We start from the raw sequence: 12316 nt of genomic DNA, 5'->3' as shown, positions 1-12316 counted from the left end.
GGTCCCTTCTCCATCACTAAAGGAGCTTAACTGTCCCGAACACTGCCAATGACAAACACGTGTGCGTGTTTTCCTTTGAGCCTCACCATCTTCCAAGCTGGGCAGGTCACCCGGTGTTATTCTCGTTTTGCGAATGAGGATCCGGAAGCCCAAGGAAGTCACACACCTCATGAGAGGGTTCGCGGATGGTGGGGCTGGGACTGGGACCCTCTGCTTGAGAGGCCTTCCCATTGCCGTTTCTTTGTGTTCTCTTATTATTTTGGTGGAAAGGCAAACACCTGGGGCCTATAAAATGAAGATTCTTCAAGGCCCAGAAGGCTATGGCTTCCACTCCTCAAAGCCCCCTACCAGGAACCCCAAGGAAAAAGCATAAAATGGAACTGATTCGATCCTTAAGTCCCCAGGCACATGAGTTGTGAGAGAAGTCACTCACTTCCTGGCCACCAGGACAACTTGGGGTCATTTTCTGTCTGGAACATCTGGCTAGCCCGAGGGCCCACCTGAAAGGGCGACACAAACTGAGAAGGGAGATGGCACAGAGTCTGCTGTTGGAGTGTCTGTCCCCTCAGACTCCAAACATGGCAAGTAGTGGATGAACACATGGACGTGATCCCCCTGCTTGAAAGCACTAGCTACCATACATATTCAAATGCGTGTGTAGGCACAGATCAAAGTCTGGAAGGATGCACACACTTTCATAGTGATAGAGGAAAGGAGGACCTGGAGAAAAATCCTTTTATGTACTTCTGTAGTGTTCGAATGTGCACTACTTCATTTTTTTCTATTTTTATTTTTTTGAGACGGAGTCTTACTCTGTCACCCAGGCTGGAATGCAGTGGCGCGATCTCGGCTCACTGCAAGCTCTGCCTCCCGGGTTCACGCCATTCTCCTGCCTCAGCCTCCCAAGTAGCTGGTATTACAGGCACCCGCCACCACGCCCGGCTAATTATTTGTATTTTTGGTAGAGACGGGGTTTCACCATGTTAGCCAGGATAGTCTCAATCTCCTGACCTCGTGATCCACCTGCCTCGGCCTCCCAAAGTCCTGGGATTACAGGTGTGAGCCACTGCGCCTGGCCTCGAATGTGCACTACTTTAGTTAAAAACCCCGACAGGGAAGCATACTGGTGTTTGCATTTTACTATGAAATGCATCAGAAGGATAAGATAAGTTGGTGGATGGATAAATGGGTCTAGTACACTGTAGACTCCAAGTGGTGTGTGTGTTGTGTAACAGGGGTGTTCTCGTTTTTTTTTGAGACGGAGTCTCGCTCTGTCATCCAGGCTGGAGTACAGTGGTGCGATCTCAGCTCACTGCAAGCTCCGCTTCCCAGGTTCAAGCGTTTCTCCTGCCTCAGCCGCCTGAGTAGCTGGGACTACAGGTGTGCGCCACCATGCCCGGGTAATTTTTGTATTTTTAGTACAGACGGGGTTTCACCATGTTGGCCAGGATGATCTCTTGATCTCTTGACCTCATGATCCACCTACCTTGGCTCCCAAAGTGCTGGGATTACAGGGTGAGCCATCATGCCCCGGCAATAGGGGTGTTCTCTACGCACTTTCAACTTTGCTGTACACCGGGTGCAGTGGCTCACGCCTGTAATCCCAGCATTCTGGGACGCTGAGGCAGATGGATCACCTGAAGTCAGGAGTTTGAGACCAGTGCGGCCAACATGGTAAAAGCCTGTTTCTACCAAAAAAACAATTAGCCAGGCGTGGTGGCGCGCACCTGTAGTCCCAGCTACTTGGGAGGCTGAGGCAGGAGAATCATCTGAACATGGGAGGCAGAGGTTGCAGTGAGCCAAGATTGTGCCACTGCACTCCAGCCTGGGTGACAGAATGAGACTCTGTCTCAAAAAACATAAAAACTTTGCTGTGTGTTTGACATTTTTCAAATAAAACAGAGGGAAGAACCTCAACATAGATGGGAGGAAAAACGGCATAGCTTAGTGAAGGCAGAGTCATCCTGCAGACATTCTTGGACCTGTATTCCCCACTCTCTTTGTCTTGGGCACCTCATCTATGACATGAGCGTATGGGCTACAGCCCTCAGTTTCCTCTAAAGCATTCCTTCCCCTCCATATGTAAGGAGGATTTCCTGGGAACACAGCAATTACTGATTCCGAAGTAGTTTCCCTTTGCATTTTCTCCTACTGATTAGTAACTCCACTGTGAGCCCAAGGGACTAGTTAGAATTATCTGGGTCCCAGGCCGGGCGCGGTGGCTCAAGCCTGTAATCCCAGCACTTTGGGAGGCCAAGACGGGCGGATCACGAGGTCAGGAGATCGAGACCATCCTGGCTAACACGGTGAAACCCCGTCTCTACTAAAAAATACAAAAAACTAGCCGGGCGAGGTGGCGGGCGCCTGTGGTCCCAGCTGCTCGGGAGGCTAAGGCAGGAGAATGGCGTAAACCCGGGAGGTGGAGCTTGCAGTGAGCTGAGATCCGGCCACTACACTCCAGCCTGGGGGACAGAGCGGGACTCCGTCTCAAAAAAAAAAAAAAAAAAATTATCTGGGTCCCATACAGCTTCCCACACCAGGTGTATTCTCTCCCCATCTGTGTCAGCTCCAGGAGGGCACATGTGGTCTCCCTCATCGCCCCGCAGGAGGTGATGGATTCAGGGAAGGGAGAGGCAGGTATGAGGATAAGGCTTAGGCACTTTATAACAAGACTGTACTTGACTCTCCTTTCTTTTTGCACTGAACCTCACTGGTGGAAAGGGAAGGGGAAGGGGAAGGGCAGGGGGCACGAGGGCGATTCTTCTTGTCCTGGGACAGAAGGCCTGTGCACTGGGACTCAGACTTGAGCACAGGAAGGTTAGAGGCAGCCTTTCCTCACCACTCCACAAGGCGGTTTTATGCAGTGCAGTGTTGTGCCTTACCAGCTAGCCTGAGTCTGCAGCACTGGTGGGAAGAACTAAAACGTGCAGGCACCCCATGCAGGCTGGCACATGGCAGGGAGCACATTTCACTGGGACCAAGAGCCACTGGCTGCAAAAGGCCACCTGGAGGTTCCTGGCAATAGGGAGGAGTCGCGGGCTTCCACTCAGACTGCATGGGGAAGCCAGCAGTGCCCACACAGAGCCCAGTGCCCAGGGAGCAGCATTCTTCCACGGCAGAAGGCAGGAGGCACACAAACCCAGCAAGAGGTTGGAGTGGGCTGAGTACAACTTCCTGTCCCCACCCGTGGGGCTGTGGGAGTTAGTGGCCTCCGGATGTCCCTGGGATCCTAGCAGGGAAGTGGAAATGGCTGAAGCTGATGCTTGACTATCAACTGGTTCCTACAAGACTTCCAGAAGCATCTGATACGAACCTGCTGCCCACAGTCAGAGAAAAGCCATGGCGGCGGCCTTGCAGCACAAAACCCAGGCTCCTGGCCCACACAAACTGAGACTCTGTTGCAGATGGAGTCAAATGTCCCCTGGTATCTCCAAGCCCTCAGAGAAGGAGTTCAACAAATGCTGCCGGATGGCCATGCGCGGTGGCTCACACCTGAAACCCCAGCACTTTGGGAGGCTGAGGTGGGTGGATCACAAGGTCAGGAGATCGAGATCATCCTGGCTAATACGGTGAAATCCCGTCGCTACTAAAAAATACAAAAAAAAGTTAGTCGGGCATGGTGGGGGGTACCTGTAGTCCCAGCTACGCGGGAGGCTGAGGTAGGAGAATGGCGTGAACCCGGGAGGCAGAGCTTGCAGTGAGCCGAGATTGCACCACCGCACTCCAGCCTGGGTGACTGAGCGAGACTCCGTCTCAAAAAAATAAAAAATTTTTAAAAAAATTAAACAAACAAACAAAAAAAAAACCAAATGCTGCCAGATAAGAACACAGGAACAAAGCCAAACGTTCTGCCGTTTAGGTTCTGCCCTTTTCTTACTAGCTGTCAAGCACCTCCCAAGTTTCCTGACACCACTGTACAACGCCAGCCAATGTCACTGCCCAAGGGGGAGCTTGGAAGTGTGTTTGGCCTGGCCAGGGATGGTGCTGGTGCCTGTCCCTCTAACCAGACCAGGGAACCAAACCAGAATGGCAGGCACAGCCCTGGAGCCAAAACAGGAGGGAGAGATGATGCCTGTGATGGGCTGGGGGTGGGAGGCGGTGGCATCTTCTGCTCCCTCCTTGGGATCCAGGCACGGTGCTTCTGACAGCTACTATTTATCAAAGCAAAGATATCCAGGAGGAGGAGAAAAACAGCCTCACTTCTCTGAGCCAGCTATATGCAGGTAACTCCCCAGACACACAGATCATGACTCCTAAAGCCCCTGTGGGGATCTCTGGATAAGCTCATGCAGCTGCTAAGTGGTGATGACTCCCAAGCCCAAGTTTCTGCCACCCAGCAACCGGCCCCTTTTCCTTAAAAGACCAGTCCATAAGGGTGTATTCCCTCGGGGCTGGAAAACACCACCCATCTCACAGGCACTTCACATCTCCCCCTTTCTGTGAAGTGTGTGCAGGGGGCCCGAGGTGGATGCAGGAACCTGGTCACTGAGTGAACAGACCAGACAGGAGAGACACACACCTGCCCTCCACCACGCCAGGCTTGAGTGTCCTGCGGAGAGCTCTGGCAACACATCCCCAACAGACCCTAGAGCTGCTAGAAGTATGGAGGGATGGGGAGGCTCACACAGCTGCAGACACAGTTCTGCGCCTGGCTGGGAGGGAAAGCTCGTGCAGCTCCGAGGCAGCAGCTGAATGAAGGAACATACCTCTCCATCTCTGCTTGGGCCTGCTGGACATTAAGGGCCCACAGAGAAGGAAGGTGGGAGTCAGAGGGGAAACTCCTAGCAAATGACGCAGAGGCTCAGGATCCGCCCCCGGCCTCATTTCCAGCCTAGGTGCGGTGGAGTGCCTGGTCCTGCCGCCTCTTCAGCACGCAGAGCTGCTGGCCCAGTCTGCCAGGGACAGGACAGGGCAGTGCCACCCATGCCAGGCCTTGTCAGCTCCCTTTTTGGAAAATCTGGGGGGCTGTGCTCTTCAGGCAAGGGGGTGACCTTGAGCAGAGAGCATGGCCTACTAGCAGCGGCCCATCCAACTCCCCAGGCCTTTGAAGTGCAATACAATTGTTTTCGTGAGCTGGGTCACCCGCAATGAGGATAGTGGGGACAGCCAACTAAAGTTCAGGCCTGGAGTGCTTCATACTTTCCTACTGAGGCCACCACAGCTCCCTCCCACAGTCCCGTTTCCTGTAGCCACCTGTTTCTGGTTTCCCCACTTGTGTCAGGGCCCTGCAGGCCTGCCCTCATCGCTTTCGCTCCTCATGCACCCAGGAGCGGCCAGTCTGGCGGTCAGTGCAGCTGGTCAGTAACAACTGGACACCTTGGGTGAGCGGTCGCCTGCCCCTCCCTGCCCTCCTGTAGGAGGAGTAACAGGACAGACACCTCCGCAGTCTGACTCCAGCCTGTCCAGCCTGATTCCAGCCCGTACAGCATCTAACAATGGCTCTGGGCAGTGCCCCAAGCAAGGCTTGGCAAACTCCTCAGCCAGCACCCAGTTTCCCCAGGCAGGGAAAGGGTAGGGTGCTTTCATCCTGACCACAGGGTCTCTGAGAGGAGGAGACACGGGACAAAGAAGTGCCTGCAGTCACAGTGCAGGCTACAGCAGGAGCCATTTCTGCTTTTCAAGGAAGCCAGATCCTCTCACATTTTTATTTTATATTTTATTTTTTGAGACAGGGTCAAACTCTGTTGCCTAGGCTGGAGTGCAGTGGCGTGATCAAGCCCACTGCTGCCTCGCTCTCCTGGGCTCAAGTGGTCCTCTCACCTCGGCCTCCTGAGTAGCTGGGACTACAGGCGCTTGCCACCATGTCAGACAAATTTTTTATTTTTAGTAAATGGGGTCTCACTATGTTGCCCAGGCTGGTTTCAAATTCCTGAGCTTAAGCAATCTTGGCTTCCCAAAGTGTTGGGATTACAGGCATGAGCCACTGCACTCGGCCTCCTTTGACTTTAAAAGATAGCTTGTGTGACATTTAGCATCTCAAGAGCCTTGAAGATGGGGGCAATGGCCTTTGGCAGAGGGGAGGAAGACGGCATCATGACGTAAAAAGCTGGGCATGGGCTTCCGCCCCCCAGAACACAGCTGAAGGGAGCTCTCCTTGGTGCTGCTGGCAAATGAACCTGCCGCCCCCCAGATTCTCCCTAGGCCGAGGACCCCTAAGCTCTCAGTTAACAGTGGGTCATCTGCACGACTCCACAGGATTACGATGCTCTTCCTTTCAGAGCACCGTCATTCAGACCCCCACCTCCACGCTTGTTCTGCTAGCCCAGAGACTCAGGGTAAAAATGTGAGTGCGTATTCTTTAGGGCACGGGTCGCTCACTCTCAGAGTCACAGAGATGTTAGAAAGGGAAAGAAATTAAAAGACCCATTCGGGTTGATCCATCTTACCCACAAAAACGAACCAACAAACCCCCTCCCTTCTATACATTATCCTCGCCTTCCAGGAAGGCACTTAGGAGGACAGGGGGTTTAACGTTCGGTGCTCTGGGGTCGACCAACAGCCCTTCCCTGCCCCTCCAGCAGGGGCTCAGCACATTCCCAAACCTCCCCAGCCAGGTGCCTGTTCTCAGAGCATCAGGCACTGGCTAAACCAGTTAAACTAGTCTTGCCTTTCCTAAGTTGTGTTTTTTCTAAGCTGGCAGGCAGCTACTGGAGGCCTTCCAACCCACCACTCAGGCCAACCCTCATAATAAGAAAAATACTACTTTCTATCTGCCTCATTTAGGAGGTTTCTACTTTTTTCCTTTGGTGGTTAACTAAATTTCATCTTATATAACCATCATAAATTTTCTAAAAATTTCCGCAATTGGTGCCAACAACCACAGAAAGTGTGTGTGTAAATGGGAAGCCTTCAGGGAGTGACCAGGAGTTCTAGTGAATCTTCATAAGAAATCTCTTCACTCTCTAAGAAAGCCCCACCTCGCCCCCTTTCCAGAAAGATTCCAGGAACTCACACCTCTGACTCTGAAGTCTTTTTTTAAATTAGAAAAGGTAACGTGCAGCAGGTGAGGATGGGATGATGACAAATCATGGAGAAAACATCGGAGCTCCTGAACCTTGGCCCACGGTCTGTGCTCCCTCTGAGCTACAGCAGGCCCTGGGCGTGCCTGGGGATGCCCACTCTACATACACCCCCGGAAGCAAATGCTCTCTTCTCACCTGGAAGGTTTAGGGTCTTCAGAAAGACAAAGACTGAACATGAGGAGTCCATACCACATGAACAGTGTCCACAGAGGGCCGGACCGTTGTTTCTGAACAAAGCACTTCACCACCTTGAGACAAAGTCCACTGGAAGGACTGGAGACAACTGGCCTCTCTTTGCCTCCAGTGGTAAAGGACTGGCTTTTGCAAAAGAGATCCTTAGGTTTAAAGCCTCTAGTTTACATGCGCGCACACATACACACACACACGCGCGTACACATACAGAGACACACACACCCTTGAGGAGGTGGCCTGCTTCTCAATTCTAGGACAAAGGAAAAACTAGAACCAGAACCAGAGGAGCAGTGGTCATGCCTCAGGCTGGCTGGCCAACCTCCCCTTCCTCTAAGGGGCCCCAGCTCCCAGTGTGGTTTCTGTAGCCTTGGGTGAGGCTGCCGGTGGTGGGGTGTAAGGGGGTGAACCAACAGCACCAGGCACTCAAGTGCTGATACAGAGGGAGACATGGGGACACATGGTGGCGTCCCAGGCAGTTCTCTGGCAGAGGAGCTGGAGAGGCTCACCTTCCCTGTTCTCTACAGGGCAGTGGGGGTAACTCTGTATTTGGGGCATGGGGGCCCAAGAGCACTCTGTCCTCCACGGCTGCTCTTGCAAAGTTCTTGCTGAGAACCAGGTTTTCTCAGGCTGAGCCCCTCTGAGGCTTCTTTGTATTCTTCCTACAACAAACGCAGTGTCTACAGAGAACGCCCTAGCAACCCACAGGACAAACGGAGGACTTCATGAGGTCTCCACACATGTGGGAAAGAAGTGAATAGGGTTTTTCAGGCCGTGGCTGGGGAGGGCTGTGAGACGCAGGGAAGGCTCCTCTCCCTCCCTGGTCCCAGGCGGAGACGGCAAACAGGGACAAAGCCGAGCCTGAGCGTCCTGAGAGCATGCACGCGACAGGACTGACGCGAAGCCTGAAGCACATGTGACAACAGACTTAGAGGCTCAGCAGCAGTCAGCCCAGGAGAAAGGAGGGGCTGTCCCCTGGGGAGGAAAGGGGCTTCCCAGACCACAGCTATGATGCCCAGGGGAGGGCCGTGCTGGTCCTCTCACCTGAGCATGGGCTAACAGACGCATAGAGCTGAGCCACGTGAGTAATATGCTCACCTGCATCCAGAGTCTTTTGCCTAACAAGTAATTAAGAGAGAAGTTTTCAGGAGACCGGAGTGGATGCCATTAGTCAGTTACTTCCCAGGAGATGCTCTGAGACCATGATCCCTCCTAGGCTCATGCTTTGTAGGGGAAAGAGCCTTCTGGGAATGAGGAGGCTGCAGGGCAGAAAAGAGTCTCCCCAGGAAACATTCTTGCCGGGCTGGTTGCAAGTCATCCAGTCCTCAGATGCTCTCAGAAATCCCAGAACTCTTTTTCCAACCACTACTATGACTTGAATCTGGGAAGGTGGGCCAGGACCGGGGTTGGAGCGCACGCAGGTCCACTGCCTGTTCTAGTGGAAGACGCTGTTTTCTGATGAACATGGTTTGGAGACCAGACTAAACACTAAGCATGGAAAACTAAGGGTCAGCCGTGGCGTGGGCTGAGCAGCACTGAGCAGAAGTCTGTGGGCTCTGGAAAACTGCAAAAAGAAACCTATAGAAGGTCTCTCACATCTTTCATGGCAGCTATAACTTCCCAAGCACTGACCATGTGCCAGGCTCTGTACCAAAGAGCTTTATGTGCCATCTCTTACCCAGTTCTGACAATCCTATGAACCAAGTATTGCTATCCACATTTTACAGACCAGAAAACTGAGGCTCCGTTAAGCCGAGATTGTAGACAGTGAGTGTACGCTGCGAGACTGTAGACAGTGAGTGTACGCTGCGAGACTGTAGACAGTGAGTGTACGCTGCGAGACTGTAGACAGTGAGTGTACGCTGCGAGACTGTAGACAGTGAGTGTACGCTGCGAGACTGTAGACAGTGAGTGTACGCTGCGAGACTGTAGACAGTGAGTGTACGCTGCGAGACTGTAGACAGTGAGTGGTAGAGGCAGATTCGAACTCACATCAGCTGAACTCCAAAGTCTTATGCACAGCATGCTAGGCAGATGTTGACAGTCATTTTGTTCCCCAGAGGCGTCCTGTTAGGTTACCTTGGGTGTTTTGAAATCCCCTGCCCTCAGGATCCTACCCACTGCGGTATTCACTGTTCAGCTCTGAGGCAGCCTCCAAGGTAGGAGGCAACATGGCCGGGGTAGAGCAGCAAGGTGGCCCATCCGCATTTTCAATCCCCAGAACATTTCTACGTCACACATACTCCCCCGTCAAGCTCTCTGGTGTGGAGTCATAGGACTAAATCAGGTGTTCGTCCGAGTTCGAACATGACAATGAGATGACCAGACTCCTAGCACTCCGTACATGCCACCAGCACACAGCACCCACCTCCCCAAGAAGGGTGGGTGCTTGCTGTACCCCTCCTCTGAGCCATGGAGGACATCTGGCTGTCTTGGGGCCTTCCACAGTCAAGTATGTGATGGGTGAAGGAATGGCTGCATCTCCCAGCCAAAGTCCTCAGAACTGAGTTGCAGAGAGGCAGGGGACTAACTGAGCAACCTGAGAGCCTTCCCAGGCCTCAGACCTGACCCCTGGGCCTTCCTTCCTTTTCCTGCTCCTCTTCCTCTCTGACTTGAGCAGCAAGACTCCCTGAACAGTCCACTTCCTCACCACCACTCAGGGACACCTGCCAGAGAGCAGGGTGAAAATATGGCCCAGAGCCACCCTCGACTGGAGGCTCCCCCCAGAACTGGCTGGCTCCCCCGACGGATGCTCTGGAGGCTGGTGAGGCAAGCCAAGCCCTTACCGTTGTAGGAGAGGCGAGGTTTGCTCAAACACATTATAAAGTGCATTTCCATCTCATCAGAAGCCACAGACTTGGAGCAAATGGGGCACTTGAAACCTGCAAGAGAGGAGAACGGGATGAAATGTTTTCTCCAGATCCAGTACATCCACAGTACATGTGGACACTCGAATGACAGCTGTGTGGGCTCAGGGTCAATGTGGAGGATGACCATTGGAACAGACCCTAGATCTGTCCTCTTTCAAGGACTCATTTGAGCATTTGCCTTTTTTTTGTTTTTTTTTTTTTGAGACGAAGTCTCGCTCTGTCGCCCAGGCTGGGGTGCAGTGGCACAATCTCAGTTCATTGCAACCTCCACTTCCTGGGTTCAAGTGATTCTCCTACCTCAGCCTCCCAAGTAGCTGGGATTACAGGTGTCCGCCATGATGCCTGGCTAATTTTTATATTTTTAGTAGAGACGGAGTTTCGTTATGTTGGCCAGGCTAGTCTTGAACTCCTGACATCAGGTGATTCGCCTGCCTCGGCCTCCCAAAGTGCTGAGATTACAGGCGTGAACCACCGTGCCCAGTGGCATTTGCCGTTTTGATTGCAGCCTCTGACTGACTACCAGCTTTCACTAGGGCTCTCCCTGCCTTATGTCCCTCGTTAAGGTTTAACCAAGGTCACTGACACCTGACTTGAATTTTATTTGCTTCAGACCCTTTCTCAGAGGGGTCTGGTGGACAATGGGGTAGGGAGGCATCAAACCAAGGCACCTGGAAACTCAGCCTTTGCATAACAGTTTAACATCCTTCTGCCTCACAGCCTTTCAGCCACTTGGTTGGATCACCCTGGGAGGAATCTCATCCCTCACCCAGCTCCCAGCCTCGGCCGCCCATGCCAGGTAGCACCTCTCTCCCTCACTCACAGCCCCCTCTGCCTCCCTTGTGGCTTAAGGCCACTGTCCTTTGAGATGTGTGTGAGCTGAGGGGTGGCCCTCCAAAGTGCTCCCAGATGCCACATGAGCCTTAGCCAAATGCCACCAAGAGTAACAGCTGTTTCACGGTACCAGGCCAGTATCGGGTATTGTGATCCTGCCGTTTTATTCCCAAGGCAGTACGAACTGCTTATACATCCAAAGAGTTTCAACTGATACAGAATTGTACCCATACTGGAGAATTTTGGTTGAGAATCTTCTGAGTTGAACTCTGTTAAGCAAACCTAATCCCTTGATCCATTTTTCCATACAACACAGATGAATTATTTCTAATATTTTCCATTCTGCTTTCATTGAAATGATTTTCAAATGGATCGATTCTTTTCCATACAAATTCTATCAAAAAGATCTGTTGCCACTGAAATATTATTTGTCTGCATTAAATTGTGCACATCACAGCTTCTCCCTTTTGTGACTGTGATTCCTGACCGCCCAGCCTGGACTTCCTTATGTGGCACAACTAACAATAGCTGACCCTTGAACAACATGAGCTCGAATGGCGGGGCTCCACTTCCATGTGGATTCTCCATCGCCTCTGCCACCCTGAGACACAAGACCAACCCCTCCTCTTCCTCAGCCTACTCAATGTGAAGACAATGAAGACCTTTATGATGATCCACTTCCAGTTAATGAACAATAAATATATTTTCTCTTCCTTATATATATTTTTAAATGTTATTAAAATTTTTTTTAATATTAGAGATGAGGTCTCGCTATGTTGCCTAGGCTGGTCTTGAACCCCTGGGCTCAAACAGTCTCCTGGCCTCAGCCTCCCAAAGTGCTAGGATTATAGGTGTTAGCCACCGTGCCTGGCCACTTCCTTATCATTTTCTTAATAACATTTTATTTTCACTCTCTTTATTGTAATACAGTATATAATACAGTTATAACATACAAAATCCATCTTCATTGACTGTTTATGTTATTGGTAAGTCTTCCAGTCAACAGCAGGCTATTAGTAGTTAAGTTGTGGGGGAGTCCAAAGTTATACACAGGGCTGGGTGTAGTACTCTGGGAGGCTGAGGCGGGCAGACTGCTTGAGCTTAGGAGTTTGAGACTAGCCTAGGCAACGTGGCAAAAGCCTGTCTCTACAAAAATTACAAAAAAAAAAAAAAAATTAGCTGGGAGTGGTGGTGTGTGCCTGTAATCCTAGCTACTTGGGAGGCTGAGGTGGGAGAATTGCTTGAGCCCAGGAGGTCAAAGCTGCAGTGAGCCATGTTCGTGCCACTGCACTCCAGCCTAGGGGACAGAGCAAGACCCTGCCTCAAAAAAAAAAAAAAAAAAGAAAAGAAAAAGAAAAAGTTATATGCAGATTTTTGACTGTGTAGGAGTCAGAGCCCCCCACG

The 12316-nt window shown here is 51.8% G+C and overlaps 1 protein-coding gene across 4 annotated transcripts in view; it reads right to left on the bottom strand.

The window, feature by feature from the left end:
• Positions 1-12316, bottom strand: part of ZNRF1 (zinc and ring finger 1) — a 122644-nt gene that overhangs the window by 8144 nt on the left and 102184 nt on the right. For 3 of the 4 annotated variants that reach the window (XM_033219025.1, XM_033219027.1, XM_033219026.1), the window contains exon 2: positions 9998-10093. In XM_033219025.1, the coding sequence (XP_033074916.1) occupies positions 9998-10093 (96 nt within the window). Of the gene's footprint in view, positions 1-86; positions 286-9997; positions 10094-12316 lie in introns of all 4 variants that reach the window. The other variant, XR_004438982.1, reaches the window with a different exon arrangement.

Source organism: Trachypithecus francoisi, unplaced genomic scaffold (genome assembly GCF_009764315.1).
Source record: "Trachypithecus francoisi isolate TF-2019V2 unplaced genomic scaffold, Tfra_2.0 Lachesis_group10, whole genome shotgun sequence".
Lineage (NCBI taxonomy): Eukaryota > Metazoa > Chordata > Mammalia > Primates > Cercopithecidae > Trachypithecus > Trachypithecus francoisi.
Note: the sequence above shows the minus strand (reverse complement) of the source record. Positions and strands in the feature narration are given on the sequence as shown.